Below are 23,713 nucleotides of genomic sequence, written 5' to 3'. Positions count from 1 at the left end.
CCTCACTATGTAAACAAAACGAAAACATCCAAATTCAGTCAAACGATTCACTGCATCAAGACATTTAAAAGCAGGGGGAATAAAATCTTAGAGAAAGCGATCCAAGTGGGTTTGTTTGGTTCTGTATTTCCAGGACAAACACAGTCACCCACTGACTCCGTCAATTAAGACTGCCTTGGAGAGTGCGTTACATCAGCGTGTACACACACACACAGACACACACCTCGATACAGTAACATGAAAACAGGGACACTTGATACCATTTGGCTTCATTAAACACATTTTTACTTACAGGCACAGTCGAAAGGAGTTTTTGAAAATCCTCTTTAGAGACAGTTTGGCACTTGGTGATTAAGATGCAGGATTCCCGTACAACAATCTTCAGAATGTAGTGTAAAAGTTCATCATTTAGTCTTTAAAATGCAGGAAAAATGTAACAATAAGATACGTATGGTTTAATAATAAAAGGATAAATTTTACACAATTGGAATGAGATGACAAACAGGAGATACAAAATTCACTGGCTCTGTAAGTATATCATCTTCCTCAGCAACAATGCTAACAACTAGGTGTACTATCTAAATCCAACTTAAGAAACAAAATGGTAACCAAGGACGTAGTCGGAGTACTTTTGTAAACGGCAAAGAAAACCAACACCTTCCTCCCCTTCCCAGCTCTCACCCACACCCTCACCCTGGCCCTCTCCCGTAGCCCACTGAGTTGGGTGGCACCCTTCACCAAGATGTTTAAATAAGTTCCATCCATTCTTTCCACTGAGTACTTTGCCGAGAAAACTGAAAAATGCTATCATCGCCTTTTAGGGCAAGTGTGGGATATATGATCTTTTGATGGATCCGTGATTTCAACTTAACATGTTAATTATCATATTAGATATTATAGGAGACTTAAGTTGCTCAAACGCATTTAATGTAAATTAGTTACTGAGAAAAACACAAAGAGAAGGCTATCAGTCAACAGCGTGACTGGGGTCACCTGTAATGCTCATCCTCCTCGCTGCCAAATCGGTTGTTTTGAAGCTGTTCAGCTAAATTGGTTAAGATCACATCCCGCAGCTGGGAGAGGCCGCTGTTTCTCTCTCCTGACACAGAACAGAGCTCCGTGAACGACCCTGGTGATTACACTTAGGAAACTGAGGCTATTAAAACAAGTTTTCAAATGAGCACACTGTCGACGATGTAGGGGCGCCAGGCACACGTACTCTCACAAAGAGCAGCAGCAAAAACAACCTCACAACCAAGCAGACTTCTTTCAACCAGCACATCCTGATCTAGCTGTAGTTTGCCTCTTCATATGTCACACAGCGGGATTTCTAATTCCTTAAACTCACCCTGCTTATAAACACAGAGTGTCTCTGACAGGGTGAGCTTTGCTGTAGTTGTTTGATCTAACTTTAAAAGTTGGGTTTTAATGTATGGAGGAAACAAACGGACTTGGCAACCCCTAAGAAGTCATTATCTGTAATGCACGTTAAACCTCTACTATCAGGCACCTTCTGCTAAGCGGCATGGATAGAAAAAGGTTGATAAAGGCTTGAAGATACACAGAACAGGGTTTCTCCTCTCAATCTAGTTGAAGCACTGGTGTACGTGCAGATACGTTAAAAAAAAAAAAAAATTAACAAGGGGTGCCTGGGTGGCTCAGTCGATTAAGCATCCAACTTTGGCTCAGGTCATGATCTCACAATTTGTGGGTTCCAGTCCCGCATCAGGCTCTGTGCTGACAGCTCAGAGCCTGGAGCCTGCTTCAGATTCTAGGTCTCCCTCCCTCTGCCCCCCACCCCCGTTCACATTCTGTCTCTCTTTCAAAAGTGAACTTTGAAAAAAAAATACTAACAAATACTAACAAACAAGAAAGGTCTATTATCATAATAATCCAGTTGGTTCCTGGAGGACAAAAAAAGGGATGGCTGTTCAAGAAGTCGGGGATAATTCTCACCTTCCGTTAAGACCAGCTTAAGTAAGTTATTGATTTCGGTTTCACCTGGGTACAAGATATTTAAGCCAGAGCTGAAATGACAGAAAAGTCAAAAAGCTTTTCAACAAATATTCTAGAAAATCCAAACTCTAAATATTTTAATTTGCACTTATATTAAAGATGCCAGTGATTACATGAAACTCTGAGGGAAGTTTCATGACTAACAAAGTGGCTGAACCTAAATTCAACGTCATGATCCAGTCCATTCACCTCCCTGATCAGCAACCAACAGGCTCCCTCTCCTGCGAGTTTCCAGAATGAGAATTTGTCTGAGGCTGGATATGGAACTGGTAAGAGAGAACTGAGCTGTAAAAAAGTCAGTGTAGCCGGGCCAGGTAGATATTAGCAGACTGTGCCCAAAAGCACATTTGGTAAGTGGGATTTCTAAATCTCAGGTTTTCCAAAAGGGCAAGAGGGGCATCACAAGTGGTGCCAGAATTTTATTTTTTTCTGTGAGGTTTCCACACAATAAAGTGAACATTTTTCAAGCGTTCAATACGACAAGTTTTGACATATGGGTATACCCATGAAGCCATCACCATAGTCAGAACACAGCCATCACCTCCAGGAGTTTCCTCATGACACTAGATTTAAATTAGAAAACAGGGGCGCCTGGGTGGCGCAGTCGGTTAAGCGTCCGACTTCAGCCAGGTCACGATCTCGCGGTCCGTGAGTTCGAGCCCCGCGTCAGGCTCTGGGCTGATGGCTCGGAGCCTGGAGCCTGTTTCCGATTCTGTGTCTCCCTCTCTCTCTGCCCCTCCCCCGTTCATGCTCTGTCTCTCTCTGTCCCAAAAAAAAAAAAAAAAAAAAAAAAAAAAAAAAACGTTGAAAAAATAAATTAGAAAACAGGGGCGTCTGACTTCAGCTCAGGTCATGATCTCGTGGTTTGTGAGTTCAGGCCCCGCGTCAGGCTCTGTGCTGACAGCTCAGAGCCTGGAGCCCACTTTGGATTCTGTGTCTCCCTCTCTCTCTCTGCCCCTTCCCCTCTCAAGCACGCGTGCGTACGCTCTCTCTCAAAAATAAACATACATTTAAAAAAAAAAAAAAACTTAAATTACTTACAAAAGATACCCAAAGCATAATCAACTATGGAAGGAAAAAAATCCCCTCCCTCTCTGTTCACCCCTATCACACAGTTCTTGCAGACCAAGCATTCAGTTGTCCCTTGGTCACTAAATTATACTTGGTCACATTAAAACTATATTCCTGGATAACAGTTCATTGCACTTGGAAAACAATATTAAATATTAAACAACATTAAATAACAAACAGAAAATGGCCCATATATTCTGCCCTCTTCTCTAACAAGGTTTTAGGTTTTAAGCAGAATTTAAAAGGTACTTTGCATTTTATGAAGCTCTCACAAACTCTCATAGTAGGTGTTATTTTTATGCCCATTTTATAGCTAAGGAAAAAGAAACCTCAAACCGAGCTAGTAAGTGGCAGAGCAAGGACTAGAACCCAGGTCTGCCGGCTGCCAGAAGACTGGCTTCTTAGTCGCTTTGGGACACTCTCTCCACAAATGACAGGAACCTTCACTTGCAAACCATCAAAATATCCAATCAAAGAGTTAAAAAAAATTGGTTTCTTTCTTTTAAAATCCAAAAGGTAAGATGAGGACACATAGTTATGTGGCTTGGGGCCTCTGGGAGTGGGGCCACAAGCCCTCTCTGGCCAAATTATCCCCTGTGCACGAGGCCCTGACTATGGGATGAGGTCAGAGACTTCCAGGCTACCAGCCAGTAGAGTACAGAGGGTAGAGGGTGGCACAGGAGACGCATTTTGCAGAAAGCATGAAGAAAATCATGATTACCTGATGGCAAGACAGACTTCCTTCTGAATTTCAGGGCAAATTTGATCCTTCGGTGCCATCAACAACTGCCAAAGCAGCAATCCAGACCGTCGAATGATGTCTCGGTTTCTTTCGGTTTGTGGGCTGAAGAAAAATTTAAATACCACCTACAGAAACATAAGGGGTAGATCTAAAAATGCTTATTCTACTAGGGATAAAATTATCCCTACGGAAAAAAGCACAGAGTAGATACTCTTATGAACAGACATCCAGGTGGATTTTTCACCACACTCTCTTCTATTGTGTAATAGCGTAATTATAGTAAATATTTTACATCTATTAATTGCAGTGAGCTATAGCTCACTGTATATAGCAGTACTCCATTAACTGCAGTGCAACGAATATGATTATCATTCTAATTACAGGATTAGAGTGTGGTTATGATGCAAGACGGGAATGTTATTAAATTTCTCTTTTGGTGGCAATTAGCTGGCTGAAACCAAGTTTTGTGTTTCTTTTTCTCTATTATCTTACGTCGAAACGGTGCATTTACCTGAAAGACAACGAGAATACAGCGTATAATACAAGTATCTCCGTTAACCATGGCCTTCTCCATAATGTCACAAATACTGCTAAGATGGTGGGCTTCGATTGGATGCTGCTTGCCCAAGACACTTGTGATTGGAAGATTGGGGTTGGTGGCAAGAAGATTGAGTTGGTGTATGCACATCGCACCCACATGGTGCAGTAACTGGTTTATAACCTCATTCGTGGTTATAGCCTCTTCTAGAAAATGAAAAAGAAACTCAGTGAGGAAAGGCATCTCCGTGGGTGGCCTCCAAGGAGCAGAACTCTGACTTACGAAAGGAACACACATACTAGGACAGAGGATCTTGGCTCCCGTCTCTTCTACTACCTCTGGAGAATCCTTTTCCCTGCCATAGAGTGCTGGGGCGAAAATGCAAACGCTAGGAAATCCCCATTTTTTAAAAAAAATTTAACGTTTATTTATTATTAAAAGACAGAGACAGAGCATAGGAAGGGCAGAGAGAGGGGTAGACACAGAATCTGAAGCAGGCTCCAGGCTCCGAGCGGTCAGCACAGAGCCCGACGCGGAACTCGAGCTCACAAACTGAGAGATCATGGCCTCATTATGGTCTGAGGTGGTCAGACGCTTAACTGAGCCACCCAGAGGCCCCTAGGAAATCCCCATTTTTAAAGGGCAGAAGTGACTAACCACTTAGAGAGCCCTTTCTATATGCCGGACAACAGGCTAAATGTTTTACATGCGTTACCTTACAATACCGTTATAAACTTAGACTATTTTAGCCCTGTTTTGTAGAGGAGTCAATCAAGGTCAGAGAGGTTAAGTAGCTCGCCCTGGGTCACACAGATACTAAGTGTAGAGCTGGGATTTGCATTCAGGTCATTTCCGCTCAGAGGCCATGCTGCAACCAATCTAGTAAAATCTACCTTCTATGACTTCTCTGTGATGGAACACCACCCCCACCGCATCCCCACTCCCAGGTCCACAAATATCTCCTCCCACGGTACCTCAACATTTTTATCTCAGCCCCCACAACCTAGAGAGCCATCAGTTCAACTGTGAGCATTCACAAGCATCCTCTTACATAATAATAAACAGCCCATGGACGGTCACAGCCATTCAGGAAATGGATGTGAAAGTAATCTAAACAGGCAGAGTGAAAAACAGAACAAAACAAAAAAACCCAACCCTGCTTTTCCCCCTTAAAGCAGCTGAAATTAATTGCCTACCAGGAACAGGAAAGCAGCAATCTGGGAGAGGCAGGCCTGGGTAGGGGGACCTTGGAGTTGCTAAAGGATGGTGGGCACTGGGGACTATGAGGAAGGACTCAAGGAAAACCAAAGAAAAGGTAAACTTGGCCAAAACTAAACTTTTCAATTGTATATTAACTGGAGGGCCAGTTCTCTTTTATGTCTTTGAGTCCCTTGCTTTTAGGACAATAGAATTCGGGTTAATACTACTCGTCCTCACCAAAGACTTTCAGAAAGCTAGCCTCTGGGACCTACCCAAATAAATAAGGTCTTTGATTTTTACGCTGAGTTAGATGGGAAGCCGGTGGACGAGTCTGAGCACAGGAGGGACAGACCTGACTCCTGACACTGAGACTGGTTGCCGGGCGGAAACGAGCCTACAGGGGCGGAGGGCAACCGTGGAGGAAGCAGGAAGACCAGTGAGCGGGCCACCATGAGAATCTGGCAAAGTAAAACCAATGCCTAGGCAAGAGGTAGTGCAGCCCGGGTGGTGCAAAATGGTTGGATTTGGGATACCTCTTGAGGGTAGGACCGGACAGGATTTGCTGATGTCCATTTGGATATGAGGTGTCAAAAAAAAGGCTTAGATGACCCTAAATTTGTGGGCTCAACGTATGAAGGCACAGTGATCCCTCTACTAGCACACAGGGGATTCAGCAGGTATAGATTTGGAGAAGGGGAAAGCCAGGAAGTCTGTTTTTGACAAGCTGAAGATATCGATCAGATATGCAAGTGGAGGTGAATATATAGTCTAGAGAGAAAGTCTCCAAGCAAGAAGCTTGGAGAGAATCATTAGGGAGGCACTGACATATAGTTGACTTTTTTCTTCTTTTTGCTGTTTCTTTATCCCCCAATAGCTTTATCCAGATACAATTTACATACCATAAAATTCTCCCATTTTAAGTGCACAATTCAATGATTTTTAGTAAATTTACACACATACCGGAAGCAGGAACATAAGTAGAAACATTACCACTGACTATGAAAATTAATTCTAAGGAAATAGCATGATCAACTTTATGCCAACAGTAAGAAAACTTAGGGGCACCTGGGGGGCTCAGTCAGTTAAGCATCTTTGGCTCAGGTCATGATCTCACAGTTTGTGGGTTCGAGCTCCGCATCGGGCTCTATGCTGCCAGCTCGGAACCTGGAGCCTGCTTCAGATTCTGTCTCTCTCCCTCTCTCTATGCCCCTCCACCACTCATGCTCTGTCTCTCAAAAATAAAAACATTAAAAAAAAATCAAACCTAGGGGCACCTGGGTGGCTCAGTTGGTTGAGCATCCGACTTCGGCTCAGGTCTGATCTCACTGCTTCTGAGTTCAAGCCTCGCATCGGGTTCTGTGCTGACAACTCAAGCCTGGAGCCCACCTCAGATTCTGTGTCTCCCTCTCTCTTTGACCATCCCCCAGTCACAATCTGTCTCTCTCTCTCTCAAAAATAAACATTAAAAAAAAAAAATTAAACCTAGATGAAATGCACAAATTCTAGAAAGACACAAATTACCAAAACTATCTCAAGAATAAAAAATCGGATTAGATAACTGCAGAGCCTCAAAGTATCACCTTCCTCAAAGTATTAATTACTGTGGTAATTAACATATGTCCACAAATTCTGATTTTTTTTTTAATGTTTATTTATTTGGGGAGAAAGCAGGCCCAAGTCGGGGAGGGGCAGGCAGAGATGCAGAGACAGAATCCCAAGCAGGCTCCTTGCAGAGCCCCACTTGGGGCTTGAACTCATCAACTGTGAGATCATGACCTGAGCTGAACCCAAGAGTCAGACAACCAACCAACTGAGCCACGCAGGTGCCCATCTTTGATGCTTTTCCTTTCAGGAAGTGGAACATAATTCCTCTTCCCATAAGTGTGGGCTTAATGACTGCCTTCTAACTGGGAAGGGAAAAATAGAAACTTTGCAGTGAAGAAAGCTGGCATTTAAACCAACTGATCAATTTTAACATGGTTAATAATAATAAATCCTGTTGACATTATGAACCCTGTGATAGGATGTAATGACAAAAGCACTTCACCTCTGGAATTCCTCTCTAAAACCTCAGTTCCAATGAGAAAACGTCAGGGCACCTGGGTGGCTCAGTCCATTCAGCCTTTGACTCGGGTTTCTGCTCAGTTCATGATCTCGAGGTTTGCTGATCAAGCCCCATCTGGGGCTCTGTACGGACAGCATGGAGCCTGCTTGGGATTCTCTCTCTCCCTGCCTCCCTCCCGCCCCCCCCCCCCCACCTCTCTCTCTCTCTGCCCCTTCCCTGCTCACATGCATGTGCTCTCAAACTTAAAAAAAAAAAAAAATGAGAAAACATCAGATAAACCCAAACCGAAGGACATTCTATAAAATACCTGACCAGTAGTCCCCAGAAGTGTCCTTTTCTGTTCTTCAAATATGAAGACTCTATCCAGCTAGGTCCAAGTTGCGGATTTATTTTTCCCACCATCTCAAGCCTGCTGCTGAGCCCTCTTAATGATTTTTTTTCTCTTCAGTCACTGAACTTTTCAAATCCAGAATTTCCAACTGGTTCTTTTTTCAAAAATTATTTGTTGACATTCTCTATTCTTAAGTCATCTTTTTCAACAGGGTTTCCTTTAGATCTTTCAGTATATGTATGAAAGGTTACTTTAGTCTTTATCTGCTAAGTCCCACTTCTGAGTTGTGTCTGCAGTGTGTAGCTACTAATTTGTTTGGTTTGGGTTTTTTTAAATTCTTGTTCCTACGTTTTTACCTTCTTTCACTTGTTTACTCTCATTATTGTTTTTATTTTTAAGCCTGCTTTCCTAGGGGTCACCTAGTCTGAGTCAAAGGTTGTGCTCAAACACCTTGAGCCGGTAAGTCAGCCACCCTGGCTGGGTCTCTCTTTTGGGGGGAGCACGTCAAGGCTCATACAGCTTTCAGTTCCTCCCTGGATTTCTGTCAGGCCCTCTCACATCGTCACAGGTATATACAGGCTCGTGCTCGGCCAGGCCTGTGTGAACACGCTGGGTCCTCTCCAACTTCTTCTATGCAGATGTGCAGGTAGCTTACCAAGGCCCCGTGCAGCTTTCTCCCGACCCGGATCTCAGGAGCTCATCTCTGGCTAGTCCGCTGGCTCTCTGCTCGCCCTCATCAAAACCACAACCTCAGGCCAGCTAAGCCACCGGTCTTCTCAGCTGGCGTGCCACGCAGACGAGTATTGTTACTGGCACCGGGGTTGGGCAGGAGTCTTTTCCACGCTCTGCTCCAAATCGAGTCAGCCTCCTCCGGCAGCAAAGCTGCCGGCTGACATGATCTGCCCCATGCCGGTGGGGTCACTGACATGACCCGCCACACCCTGGGGGGGGTCACTGCACTGACCGAAATTACTGTGGAGGACGGGAGCTTCCATTCCCAGCTGAGAATACCACAGACTTCCGCTTCTCTTACCCAAAGTTCAGTGGTTTTATGAGGATTCGCTTCTCAATTTGGTGTATGCCTTTGGTCAGTTTCCAGAGCCTAGAAATAGTTGCTCTTGGTAATTATGTCCCTGTCACCATTACTGTAAGGGGGGAGGATGTACTCTTCTATACCACTGTACCTGACCTTGAAGCCACTTGCTTTTAAGTTATTAATACATACTTGATTCTATCTAATTATAAGTTTGTTTATAAATAAGTTATCAGTGTAAAACATTAAAACACCAAATAACCCATGGCAACTACAAATCATCATTTTTTGCACCACGGTTCTGACAATTTCAGAGTGATGTAACAGTTTGCTCTAAAGAACTCTATGGATTGGGGCGCCCGGGTGGTTCAATCGGTTAAGCATCCATCTTTTGGCTCAGGTCATGATCTCGCGGTTTGTGGGTTCGAGCCCCATATTGGGCTTTGTGCTGACAGCTCAGAGCCTGAAGCCCACTTCAGATTCTGTGTCTCCCTCTTTCTGCCCCACCCCACTCATGCTCGGTCTCTCTCAAAAATAAACAAACATTAAAAAAAAAAATTTAGGGGCGCCTGGGTGGCTTGGTCGGTTGAGCGTCCGACTTCAGCTCAGGTCATGATCTCATGGTCCGTGAGTTCGAGCCCCGCGTCGGGCTCTGTGCTGACAGCTCAGAGCCTGGAGCCTGTTTCGGATTCTGTGTCTCCCTCTCTCTCTTCCCCTTCCCTGTTCATGCTCTGTCTCTCTCTGTCTCAAAAATAAATAAACATTTTAAAAAATTAAAAAAAAAAATTTAAAGTCTATGGGACTACCTCAAATCCTCTATTTACAGATTTATTTAATCACAAACCAACCAGGCAGCAAGGATGTCAGTTTCTAAGTTCAAAGTGGGAAGGCTGTTGACACATTTTGTCGCTTGGCCTATGTTCCCACTTACTAGTACTGCTGTGCTCTCTCCTAATTTATTTCGTGAAGGAAAAGTCTTTTCCTATAAGACCATGAGTGCACTTCACCTTTGGGCTCTGTGATGATGTGGCTGACTCCAAGTCTCTGGCAGACATAATGGAAGGCCTGGTTCCCAGGATTACACCACTGATCGATATAATCGTTTGAGCATGTCCACAGCATGTTGTTCACTGTATCGTAACAGGCACCTGCAAAGAGCACATTGTATTCACCGGTCAAGTCACCATCGGCCTGTATACAGACTTCCCAAAAGCACCGCTACAGAATGCAAAGGCGATTCTCCCCACCGCTGACAATCCATACCCCTAATTCCCATATCTTTGTTTGGCAAAGCATTAGAAGGAATCAGCATGAAGGCAGGACTCCATTTCTGCTTTGCTTAACTCCTACGTGAGAATGGAGTAAGTCTTGTGAAACAGACAGTTCTTAGTAACGGACTTATATGTGACCGTTTTAATTCCAAAAAGGATTTGAGTGGCTTAAATCAAAACCAGGACTTATGAACATTAACACCCAATAAGAGCCTTAGTAACCAAGCCCAAACTTAGGTATGAGCTTCCTAGGAGCCAAAGCAAAGAGAAAATCCAATATATTACATAATGTTCATTTCCTAACAATAAGGAGCATACTGATTCCTCATGGAAAATAAACTTTCTTACAGCATGAATTTGAGGGGAATTTGTTAAGGGCACCATCATACAACCTAATGGACAGTATCTTCAATAGCAATTTATGTGGAAGAATTTCACCTATGGCAGTTTCTTACATTGATCCTCAAAATTAAACAGTATCAAAAAATTCTTTCTTGCAAGGAAAATAGAAACCACAGGGAAATGACAAGATTTTTCTGCGAGAAACTGCTAAAATTTTGAATTTTCCAGGGAAATACGGACACGTCTTACCCAATCCTGGTACAAGAGCACCACGCCCAAGCGAGCTTCCAGCAGCATCTATGAGATCGGCACGACTTGTGAACTGACCATCCGAAATGTTATACACCAAGCTAGAGGCAAGGACTTTGGAAACAAACATTAAGCTTGTTTAATAAGCCTTACGGTGATGGCCTACTTTTCAAAGTTTAAACTTTAGGCTCTTAACAAGACTTTCACAAAACTCACACCTTTTGTTGTTGTTGCCTATTGGTGGGAACAATGAGGAGACAGAATACACACGTAAGACCACAAAAAAGAAAACAGTCACATCTTCCTAAATAGTGAGCCATACTTTTCCTCAGTTAGTTAAGTAGCCGACTCTTGGTTTCGGCTCAGATCACGATCTCATGGTTCGTGGGTTCACGCCCTGCATTGGACCCAAGCTGAGAGCACAGAGCCTGCCTGGGATTCTCTCTCTCTCCCCCTCCCTCTCCTTCTGTCCCACCCCGCTCATGCACACGCCTGTCTCTAAATAAATAAATAAACTCTGGGGAACTTGGGTGGCTCAGTCAGTTGAGTGTCCGACTTCGGCTCAGGTCATGATCTCACAGTTTGTGAGTTCGAGCCCCATGTCAGGCTCTGTGTTGACAGCTCAGAGCCTGGATGGAGCCTGCTTCACATTCTGTGTCTCCCCATCTCTCAGCCCCTCCCCTGCTCATGCTCTGTCTCTAATAAATAAACGTTTAAAAATTTTTTTAATAAACTTTAAAAAATAGCCATATTTCTCAAAGTGTTTTTCAAATGGCAACTTTTGCATATATTTTTCAATACAGATTATCAAAAGGGTAATTGCAAGAGGAGTTACGCTCACTAACATCCCCAGGAAATACCACTAACGAGAAATATCTTATATACAGTTGCTACTCAACAAAGGTTAGCAGACACTCAAACAGAGCTGGGATGCTGTCCCTCCAAGCACTGGCTCTAGAACTTGGAGACACTTTGGCTTTTTCTCTTAACATAGGATAGCATGGTGACGACAGGCACGGCTCTGGGTTTTCTGGGTTTGAATTCTGGTTGTACCAGTTCTGCGAGACCCTGGGAAATTTACCAAACCTCTCCATTTCCTCACATACAAAGTAGAGATTAGAGAAGCATCCACCTTACGTAGCTATCGTGAAAATTAAATGAGTTAAAACCTTTCTACAGGCTCTACACCAGCACAGCTGTACTCGCTATGACCATTTCTTTTCCGTTTTCAAACATAAAATTCTAGCCCTGTCTCTTAAGCTCCTCTTTCTTGTTCCCATCCCCCCTGTAACCCAGGTCCTCACTACGCCAGACTCAAGCTATACTCTAAACTGTACCGTATTTTCTACGTGCTGCTGTTCCAACCTGCACCGTAACAAATCACCTGCCCCAGATCTCTTTTTCATTGGGTTTCCCCACATTGGCCACTTACGTGAATAATACCTATTTTGCACAACTTAAACCCAAGACCTCAGGACGGATCTCCTTTCTAGTTCACTCCACAATGACCCTCTCTCTCACATCCTACAGCACTTCGTCTCCCCACCGCTCAGGCAGTGATACGGCCTTGTGTACCATTTTCTCCTTGTTCCACACATGTACAACACTTCTCCCGACCAGACGAGGAGCTCCTCAAAGCAAGCACCAGTTCTTCCACTTATGGTGTAGCCTCCACAGTGACCAATGTGGAACAGGAAACAGAAGAAATTTACGTATTTACGGATTTGTTGGGACTAGAATAGAATCACTATGTAAGCTATAGCCTCATGAAAAAATGGTGCCGTGAAGTCCTACTTTAATCAAATGGGGCCAATTTTAAGTGAGTGAAAAAGCCATGCCAGAGACTAAAAAAAGACTTTAATAAGACTAATGGTAAATAAATAACCCAATTTAAAAATGGACAAGGGATCTGAATAGATATTTCTCCAAGGGGGACGTACAAATGGCCAATAAGCACAAGAAAAGCTGTTCAACATCATTAGTCATTAGGGAAGTGCAAATCAAAACCACAATGAAATACCACTTCATACCCATTAGGATGGCTAGATTTTTAAAAAAACAGAAAATAAATGTCAGTGAGGATGTGGAGAAATTGGAACCATTTTACGTTACTGATGAGAACGTAAAATGATGCATTTGGAAAACAGTTGGGCAGTCCCTCCAAAGGCTAAACATATAGCTACCATATGACGAACATTCTACTCCTATGTATACACACAAGAGAAATGAAGACATGCCCACACAAAAACTTGTACTAGAATGTTCATAGCAGCATTATGCAAAATAGCAAGAAAGGAGAAACAATCCAAATTTCAACAAAATGGGGTCTATCCATACAATGGAATATAATTTAGCCATAAAAAGGAATGAAGTAATCATTTTGTGCTACCAAATGGATGAACCTTAAAAACGAAAAGCCAGTCACAAAAACATATATATAATTCCATAAATATGCAAAGGCCAGGGATAAACTCATATAGACAGAAAGACTGATGGATGCCAGGGGCTGGGGTGAGGAGAGAAAAGAGTGTGACTGCTAATGGGTATGGAGTGATAAAAATGTTCTAGAATTAGATAGTGGTAATGGTTACACAACTCTGAATATACTAAAAACCAGTGAACAGTATACCTAAAAGGTATGGATTTTATGGTATGTAAGTTAGATCTCAATAAAGCTAGTATTAAAAAAAAAAAAAAAGACTAACAGTAAATTTACATCATTTATTCAAGAGCTAAAGGGGACACTGTGGTCACATGAACTGCCAGAGATAACAAGCTGTTGAGAAAAAGTCCAACCAATTGGATTCTACAGGCGAAAGAGTTTTGAGCTATTATGAATATCTAAATCCCAAACACATGCAACTAATTGAAATGGCCCAAAGGTTGATATTAGAAAAATGATTTTGTATCAACTGCTGAGGTCCAATTTACATCTTCAGGCTTAGAGTACAAAATGCCTTTTTAAAAGTCTACATGTGAAATATAATCCTTTACTGGGATAGCTGTAAGCAAATCATTTTTTTTTTTTTTTTTTTTTTTTTAAATTTTAACGTTTATTTATTTTTGAGACAGAGAGAGACAGAGCATGAACAGGGGAGGGGCAGAGAGAGAGGGAGACACAGAATCAGAAGCAGGCTCCAGGCTCTGAGCCATCAGCCCAGAGCCCGACGCGGGGCTCGAACTCACAGACCGTGAGATCGTGACCTGAGCCGAAGTCGGACGCCTAACAGACTGAGCCACCCAGGCGCCCCAAGCAAATCATTTTAAGAGCACAGAATATGAAAATATTGGGAAATGAAAACAAACAGATTTTAAAACATTTTATTTTTCTAAACAAATTTCAAAGAAAAACTGTTACCGTATATAAAAGAAACATTCGGGTTTTTGGTTTTTTATAAAAACTCTAACATAACTTTCTTGCATATGATCATCAAACAACAGTGTGAGATACTATCCTTTTATTCTTTGTAGGTGGGAAACCTGAGGCTCAGATGGGTCAAATGATGTCCCTTAGAAAGTTAGAAAATGGCCATGTAAAAGAAACATTCTTTTAGAATATTTTTAAGTAATCTCTACACCCAACGTGGAGCTTGAACTCACGACCCCAAGATCGAGTTGGCATGTTCTACCAACTGAACCAGCCAGGCGCCCTGAAATATTTTTTGATTCTTGATTTTGATTCTACGTCTTATTCCATTTAACTATTTGTCTACTCTGAAGCCAAAATCACAACACTTTATAGAGTATGCCTCCCTCTTTTATAAAAAATACACATACACTTAATTGACAACATTAATTTCCAAATTAAGTTCCAAATTTTTTGCCTAACCTTCTGTTTACGTGCCCTAAAATGGAGGCACTTCACACACTTCTTTAAGAGCTTTGGAACTCTATTCATACTGGGTAGAGCTCTTGCTGGGTCATCAGTAAATACTGTGGCAACAGAGTGTTTTCTAAAATTGTCCTGAACTCATTATTCCTAGTAATTTTACAGGATTGTTTTGCAAAGTACATTATTATATCGTCTACAAAAATTGTATTTTTAATTCCCCCTATCCTATGATTGTATTGATAAGTTTTTGTGTTGGTATCAAATAGCTTCTGCAAACAACTTTAACAAAGTTTAACATCATTAACAGAAAAGCCTTAAATTTCATTTATTTATTTGAGAGAGAGAGAGAGAGAGAGAGAGCGAGCACGAACGAGCAGAGGGGCAGAGAGAGAGCGGGACAGAGGATCTGAAGTGAGCTCTGCGCTGACAGCAGAGCTGATGCGGGCTCCAACTCACGAACCGTCAGATCATGACCTTAGCCAAAGTGGGACTCTTAGCCGACTGAGCCACCCAGGCACCCAGAAAAGCCTTAAATTTCTAAGTTAGAGACAAATTGGGCAAAGTGCCACAGATCAAAGACACTTACTTTTTAAAGACGACAAACCACTTGTCCCACCGAAAAGAGAACGGGTGGCAGAGCTGCCGGCGCCCCCTGGCGGTGGGACCAGCATCACCAAGTACGTGCCGCACGTATAGATGGGGGTCTTCCGCAGCATTTTCAGAGGCAGCCCACAGCTAGTATTTGCTGGTGAAAGGGGTGAAAATAGTGGTGTTTAACACACAGATTTGATTAGAGCATAACGAGGGGGCCCCAAATTCAAACAAGGCTATATCTGGATTCAGCAAGCACAGCAAGAAGTGGTAAGCTAAGGAGAAATAATCTTCTGGCTCCATAGCCTGGCCCCAGACTCCCCCCACCCCACCCCCCCGTTGCATGAGCCGAACATTTTCTTTTTTTTTTTTTTTTCAACGTTTTTTATTTATTTTTGGGACAGAGAGAGACAGAGCATGAACGGGGGAGGGGCAGAGAGAGAGGGAGACACAGAATCGGAAACAGGCTCCAGGCTCCAGGCTCCGAGCCGTCAGCCCAGAGCCTGACGCGGGGCTCGAACTCACGGACCGTGAGATCGTGACCTGGCTGAAGTCGGACGCTTAACCGACTGCGCCACCCAGGCGCCCCGAGCCGAACATTTTCAAAGGTGTTCCCAATATTCAATACGCCTTTATGTCTCAAAACTCCTTTCAAAAGAATGAATCCTCACATGGACTAAATCTCAAAATGAAACAAGAATCCTTCTGTTTGTGTTTCCTCTGGGAAACTGCACTCCAGTAGACCTCTTTCCATTTTATACAGAACAAATTCTTCACGGGTTTGGGTTACAAACCGCTCTGAACATGAGGCCAGCCAGAAATTTCGACCTATATCTAGTTAACAAATGCTTTCACAATATTAAATTTTACACCTGCATGATTTAGGATAACCCATTACGTACTTTCTATTTTTTAGGGTCGGTGACATAAACTATCATTCAACAAATAATTATTGTTTCTAATCAAGAGGTATAAAATGCACGCTAATCTCTCTTCCTCACTGGCCGATCGGAAAATGCAAATTTAAGGATTTCCTAAGTCAGTCAGAATGCTTTACCTAGGGAGCCCTCAGGGCACAAAATAGAACTGCCTAGGCAGATGTCAAATTGTCTTTAGATGGTTTACATGAGAAAAGCAAACCTAATGTGTCTGATATTTGTTTTGAATGCTTGTTTCTAAACAGCTCCGTTTTTTAAAACTCCAAATCCTCAACAAGTATATTCTTCACTCAGGAAATAAATTCAGGGGCATGAATTTCCACAAGAAACCTAAAAGGGGCAATGATTGGAAAATAAGCAACTCTGTGAGCAGAGCATTTCCACCAAGATATTTTAATAGACATCTTATCAACATGGTAATAGGTATCAGTTTATCCCAGAATAAAACATTCTAGACCCTATGAATGCTGGCTTGTCAGAAGTCACTTAGCTTAATAACTGGTGAATTTTTATGCAGCAACATCACGTTAATGAATATGCAGAGACTGTACATAAACATAGGAACTCACAGGTTTTAAATACAAGTAACAGTTTTCACAGAATTCTAAATATAACCTTGCCTTCTGAGTTTTCTTTTTGATTTCTCCCATATTTTCTCCTCCAACAAAGATTGCTTTAGCACTTCTACTGTTCACAGGGTAGGATTCAATTTTCTCCCAAGGGATAAACCCAGATCAAGCCTTCAGCTGGTCAGGAAGCTGTTTATTTTAGAAAAAGGACTGTCCTCTACAAAGTATTTCTACCATTCAAATTATCTGCATACCTAAGTTATAACAACTATTAATAATTTCCCTACTTATATTTGATATAATAGAGACCTGTGAAAATAAAATTCTAGCCTTAAATTCTAACACTAACAAGTAATCAGATAGCTTTATAATCACAAAGATTCCTTCTTCTTAACATTTCAATATACAAAAGGATTAAAGCATAAAATTGCATTAAATTCATTAAACATATTAACTTAGATGTATTTTTCTACATGTGGCGTATTTTCTAGCCTTATCTTTTACTCCAGTTTAGGATTTGTTATGGAGTCACATGGTTGATATTTAATCTGTAAACTCATCAAGAATAATGGTTCTTAACTTTTTTGGTCATAGATGACCTTGAAAATCTGGTGAAAATCAAGATGGATACACTTAAGAGGTTACAGAAGAGGTTCATGTACGTTCGTGAATCTCTCAAAGGCTTAGTTCAGTTAAGAACTCTTCTTAAAAGTACACAGCAGTGTGCTTAGTAGGCTACCTTTGATGAAGAAAAGGAGGAAAGTAAGAACACATAAATTTGTCTTTAATTGTATTTGCATAAAGAAATTTTGTAAGTCAAAACTAATAAATATAGTTAGCTACAGGAGGCAGTGTGGGAGCAAAATGTATAATATGCCAAGATGATACAGTAAGATTTCTCTGCACGTGCCTTTTTATATTGTTTTTACTTTCAAACTCTATAAAGGCATTATCTATTTTAAAATATTAAAGTACAAACATTAAATGATAAATTCTAGAAAAAGTAATCTTGTGGAAGGTTTGCCTCTTCCTTGCTTGACCAAGATTGTATTTAGTGAGGACGTTGCTAAACATGAGCTTTTTACATTTATGAATCATATGCTAAACATGAAGTCAATTTACATTAACAGTAATGAAGTATCTATAAAGACAGAGCGGTTTTGAATTATTACAGATTCACGTTAATTTACATCCACACCAACAACATGTATTGCTTTGGAATAAGAAAATGGATGACTGGAAGGAGATAAAAGGGTGAACTGTGTGAAGCAAAGTGCTTTGTACGGCACACTGGAAGCATCCAAGAAAAAGTACTACCCAAGGGGCGCCTGGGTGGCTCAGTCAGTTAAGCATCCGACTTCAGCTCTGGTCGTGATCTCGCGGTTCACGGGTTCACGACCCAAATTCAAGAGGCAGCCTCTCACTAATCACAAGCTGAATATATTAAGCCACGGAAAGACATAAAGGAAACTTAAACACACATCACTAACGAAAGAAGCCAATCTGAAAAGGCTACACACTGTGTGACTCCAACTATAGGACGTTCTGGCAAGGGCAACACTACAAGGACTACAAGGAGTGGTGGCCAGGGACCGGGGGGAGGACGGATAAATAGCTAGAGCACAAAGAACTTGTAGGGGCAGTGAAACTACGGTGTATAACCCTGTAATGATGAAGACATGTCATTATGTACTTGTCCAAACCACCAAGAGTGAACAAGAATAAACTGTGGACTTTGGGTGATAATGTTGTTTCGATGTAGGTTCACCAACTGTAACAAAGGTACCATCTCCGGATAATGAGGAAGGCTGTGCGTGTGTGGGGGCGGGAGGTTTATGGGATATTTCTCTACCTTCCTTTCAATTTCGCTGTGAACGTAAAACTGCTCTAAAAAAATTAAGTCTTGGGCGCCTGATTGGCTCAGTCGGTTAAGCATCCGACTTTGACTCAGGTCATGATCTCGTGGTCCGTGAGTTCGAGCCCCGCGTCAGACTCTGTGCTGACAGCTCAGAGCCGGGAGCCTGCTTTGGATTTGGCATTTCCCTCTCTCTCTGCTTTTCCCCCACTCACACACATTCTCTCTCAAAAATAAAAAACATTAAAAACAAACAAAAATAAAAATTTTAAAAATTAAGTCTTAGGGGCGCCTGGGTGGCGCAGTCGGTTAAGCGTCCGACTTCAGCCAGGTCACGATCTCGCGGTCCGTGAGTTCGAGCCCCGCGTCGGGCTCTGGGCTGACGGCTCGGAGCCTGGAGCCTGCTTCCGACTCTGCGTCTCCCTCTCTCTCTGCCCCTCCCCCGTTCATGCTCTGTCTCTCTCTGTCCCAAAAATAAATAAACGTTAAAACAAAATTTAAAAAAAATTAATTAAGTCTTAAAATGTATGTCAACAGCTGAATGGAGCTACACAAGGCAAGCAGTGGAAGTGAGGGGCAGCGTACCTGCTTGGTCCTCTTTCAGAGTGTTGGAGATGGTGGAGCCTGTGAGGGCAGCCAGCGTTGCGGATGGAGAAGCTCTGTAGCGTGAAAGTCTGCTCAGAAGCATCTCGTTAATGCTTTTTGCAGATTCGCCCTCTTTTCTCATTAGGATTGTACGTTCCTGAAGCGGATTGGCTACATATACACCATCTTCAACCTAGTAGTTAAAGAAAAAGAGGCCCTTAAGAGATAGTGGTTTCCCCCAGGTCGGCAGATTTCTACTTGAGAATTATCCCCGCGATCCGTTTGCTCGAAAACATTTCCAAGGGGGCGCCGGGGTGGCTCAAGTGGTTATGCGTCCGATTCTGGATTTCAGCTCAGGTCATGATTCTCGAGGTTCATGAGTTCAAGCCCCACATCTGGCTCTGCACCGACAGTGCCACGTCTGCTTGGGATTCTCTCTCTCCCTCTCTGTGCCCGCCCCTCCCACCCCACTCCCGCACTCTGTCTCTCCAAATAAACGTAAAAAAAAAGAAAAAAACACGTATTTCCAAAGCCTGCACCTGAGTAGATGTACGCCTCAGAACTTAAGTTCTATGGAAACTACTGAGAACAAAAGAAAGGCTGTGCTAAGTTCAAGAGCTTTCTTTTTTCATAACAGCACAGATTCTAAAAGCAGGGAGCCAAGTTTAATAGGATCTGCAAAAGGTTGATTAAAATTCCTTATATTGAATTCCACAGGCAGCTCTCGCTAATTACAAGCTTCTGACAGGTACAAGTAAGAGGAGAGGAAAACAAATCAATCAGTTTTTGATTCGCTATTAAGTATAACCAGGAAGATAATGTCTTCTTGAAATATAATTAGTGGCTAAAATCCAAATTCTGTATGAGCAGCAGTTAACATTAGCCCCAGCTGCTTGGGCACTGCACAGCAATCCTGGAGGAAGGCAGACTTTGTCTGCTAAAAAATACGTGCCAACATCAGCTGGATCCTTGCTGGTGCCCGCCAGTCCTTCCTTCAACACTTGATTGCCCAGCAGAACCTCTGCAGTGAGGATTCCAAAATTCCTGCACCGATCTCGAGCTTGACTTCAAGCAGAGCACCTGTCTTTCTTGCTAAAAAGATCCAGACCACTTACTAAAAGTTTCTCCCACTCATCTCTCTTCCAACTCCAGTATCTTTGTATCCAGCTTCACTTATCCTTCCTTTCCTCTTAATTCAGAGGAAGAAGTGCACTCACCTCATGCAGTTTAAGGTTAATTCTTCCTCTTCTGTCCCCTAACTGCTCCCTTAATTAAGGCCCTTCTGCGCTGTTATCTGGCTGTCAGTCTCCCTATGGTCTTCCTTCTCCGTGGTTTCAAGCACACACAGACCTTACACAAGACTTGGGTGGCCCACTGAAGTACCATGCCTTTTCTCCACTTCCATTCACTGGCAAATGCCTCAAATTACATCTCCTCCAGTTTCGGCATCTCTCTGCCCCCTTCCAGACCCAGGCTCCTGGATCTGGCTGGAGCCTCAGACACTGATGCCACCAGCAAAGCTGGGTGGGACTGGCCTGCAGCTGTGAGGTACAGAGACCAGAGGGAATAGGAGTGCAGAGAGGCAAGGCTCACAGAAGCAAACAAAAGGCAAAGGAGTCCAATGTAAAAGACTGGCAAAGAGAAGAGAAAGCAAGTTCAGAAGCACAGCCAGGAAAGATTCCCAGGGAAGGCTGCACACAGTGGGGGAGACTCTTAGGATACAGTCACAAGTGATATGAGAGAGGAGTTCTTGGAGAGTCCAAAAAATGCTATTTCTATTTCCTCGCCCCTACTTCCTCCCCCTTTATAGCGACTTAACCTGGCCCCCTCTAATAAGTGGATGTGCTGAACGGTCCGTGCGTAACCTAAAACCAAAACCATGGACCTCTTCCTTGTCTTCCATGTGGGCTGTGCTGTTGCCATTTCTTTTTCCAGAACACGATCCTGTTTTGTGTCTTTTTAATATGAATCCTTACTTGTGTGGAAGGTACTCTGCTGGTGAGCAGAACCAACACGGTCCCCACCCTCCTTACTCTCTTATTTTTTGGTTCCCCATCTCCACTTACTCAAACAGAAGCTTGCCTAGGATTAGACCCAACCTTTGGTGTCTAAGACCTCTGCCTCGAACACTCTGTCCCTACATCTTCTCGTGGCTGGCTCTTTCCAATCACTCAGGTCTCAGGTAGAATGCCACCTCCGCAAAGACCCCTTCCCTGACTACTGATCTAAAAATAATCTCCTTCCCCCCTCCCCAGGCCAGAGCACGTCACCCTGTTTTGCTATCCACATGGCACTTACCGCTCTCTAAAGCTATCTTACTCATTAATTCACTCTTTTACCTCCCACCCCGACCGAATGCCAGGTCCCTGAGAACAGGGATCTCGGCCTGACTTGTTCACCATAACCTCCTCAGCACTCAGACGTACTCAATGCCTTGCTGAATAAACAAACCAGCGTCCTCGCTTGAATCCGATCTCACCTCTTCGTGGTAAGACTCCCACGTTCCTATAAACAGACCCATCCCTGCTACTGAGATTCAGTCCCACCATCTCCGACTGCCTCCCGCTCCCAGGCATTTCCTCTCAAATAGCCTGCTGTCGCTGAAAATTTAACACATCCGTGTCGTCCCCCCCCCCCCCCCCCCGCCATGCTAGAGCAACTTTTACCAAGCATAGCTCTATTTATGTCACACAACTCTGGAAAGAACCCTTCAAAGGCATCCAAGATAAAAATCAGTCACTCTAAGCTTGGCATTCAAAAGCATTACCCAATCTGGCCCCATGAGAAAATCAATGGAGACCTTAAAAAAAAACTATACCATTGTGTTCAAGTACTTTGAAAATACCGAGAAGCGGGGCGCCTGGGTGGCTTAGTCGGGTCACTGTCTGAAAACACGGAGAAACTGATAAAGCACCCGGGGAAGCAAAAAGGAGAGCGGTTTGGCGTACGAATGGTAAATCTGGGAACCTCTGCTTGGCAAAGAAGCTCTTCAGGATTGAAAAGCTACTGACCTAGAAAGGAGGGGAAGAGGCTGAGAGGAGTAAGCAGAGGGAGACTTAGTGGTGCCAAGAAGCTTCCCTCCTGGCTGCCTCCCAGGCACAGGCCACCATCATCTCAAGCCTGAGGGCTGAACCAGCCTCTCAACTGGCCTCCCGTTTCTACCTCGGCACCCTATGCTCTCCTCTCTACACCCAGCCAATGATCATTCACCAATGTAAACAAAACCACGTCCTTCCAGTCTCAGAACCCCACAGTGGCTTATTAAACCCAAACTACCGTCAAGGCCCACATAGCCTGTCACTCACAGACCTCCCAGCCTCGCCTGCCTCTGCTCACCCTTTCTCACCACACCCTCGACCGCACTGGCCTTCTGTCCTGCCTCTAAAATGCCAAACTTCCTCCTAACTCTAGGCCTTGGGACTTGCTGTTCCCTCTTCCTGGATTGAGCAACTGTTCAGTTTGCCTGGGAATGTCCTAGTTTCAGCACTGACAGTCCCATGACTGGAGAAATCTCAGTCCCAGGCAAACTGGGATGGTTGGTCACCCTACCCGTCAGGATGGATGGTGGCTTATCATTCAGGTCTCAGCTCCAATGTCCTTCCTTAGAAAGGCCGGATCTGCCAGGTAAACCAGGGTGGCTCCCCACCTCCACCCCATTCACTGTCACATCATCTTATTTTCTCGCCTCCTTTACTTTTCACTAGCTGAGATGGTTTTGTTCTTATTTACTTAATTTGCTTTCTTATTGTCGAACTCCCCACACTAATGTGAGCTCCTTGAAAACAAAGGCCTGTTACCCCGCTACCCAGACAAAGCAACAGAGCGGGTGCAGAATTAATACTGATGAATGAAGGGTATCTCAGTCATCCAGATCACAATTTAAAGGAAATAATAAACCCAGGGGAAAAGAGAAGGGATCTAGCATGTCCATTACTATGCTGACCATATCTTTCAGAAGGGACATAAAGAGGACAAAATAGCAGTAAAATGGTCACCGAGTCTATCTAAAGAACAGCCTTTTATAGAGAGCACGTATATATGGGAGCAGGAAGAACTCAGAACAAAAGATGTAAAAAATATGTTCTGAAAAGGTAAAAAAAAAAAAAAAAAAAAAAAAGGAGATTTAGTTACTCTGTAGTTTTAAAGGCCAGAATCTAAGTGTCGGAGAATGTCAAAAGCCCGTGACCCCAAGCGCTAGGCTATCATAGCACAGGCTAGAAGAGCACTTGTGCTCTTGAAAAGATGGAGAATGAGAGGCCGATGTGAACATGACAGCCCCAGTCAAGCTCCAAGCTGAATGAGGCTGCAAGTATGACCTCAGCTTCCTCCGTGCAACGAAGAACCACCACCCTACTGAGCCCCATCAACCTGTAAGTTGTTACTGCTGAGAGTCGCTTAGTTTTAAGGTCGCTTGTTGAGCAGAAGATAACTCAAATACCCCCAAAGTCAGAGATTTGTTCATATTAATAGCTTCAGTTAGGCAGG

The 23,713-nt window shown here is 43.3% G+C and overlaps 1 protein-coding gene across 6 annotated transcripts in view; it reads right to left on the bottom strand.

The window, feature by feature from the left end:
• HECTD4 (HECT domain E3 ubiquitin protein ligase 4) overlaps positions 1-23,713 on the bottom strand; it is a 195,351-nt gene that overhangs the window by 88,857 nt on the left and 82,781 nt on the right. For 5 of the 6 annotated variants that reach the window (XM_058691661.1, XM_058691662.1, XM_058691664.1 and 2 more), the window contains exons 8-16: positions 19,229-19,421; positions 15,277-15,435; positions 10,859-10,972; positions 10,004-10,144; positions 4,341-4,573; positions 3,809-3,954; positions 1,957-2,027; positions 994-1,099; positions 293-413 (exon numbers count right to left, since the gene is read on the bottom strand). In XM_058691661.1, the coding sequence (XP_058547644.1) occupies positions 293-413; positions 994-1,099; positions 1,957-2,027; positions 3,809-3,954; positions 4,341-4,573; positions 10,004-10,144; positions 10,859-10,972; positions 15,277-15,435; positions 19,229-19,421 (1,284 nt within the window). Of the gene's footprint in view, positions 1-292; positions 414-993; positions 1,100-1,956; positions 2,028-3,808; positions 3,955-4,340; positions 4,574-10,003; positions 10,145-10,858; positions 10,973-15,276; positions 15,436-17,368; positions 17,527-19,228; positions 19,422-23,713 lie in introns of those variants that run through there. The other variant, XM_058691666.1, reaches the window with a different exon arrangement.

This window comes from Neofelis nebulosa, chromosome 11 (genome assembly GCF_028018385.1).
Source record: "Neofelis nebulosa isolate mNeoNeb1 chromosome 11, mNeoNeb1.pri, whole genome shotgun sequence".
In the NCBI taxonomy this organism is placed as follows: domain Eukaryota; kingdom Metazoa; phylum Chordata; class Mammalia; order Carnivora; family Felidae; genus Neofelis; species Neofelis nebulosa.
This window is presented reverse-complemented; position numbering and strand designations above follow the sequence as displayed.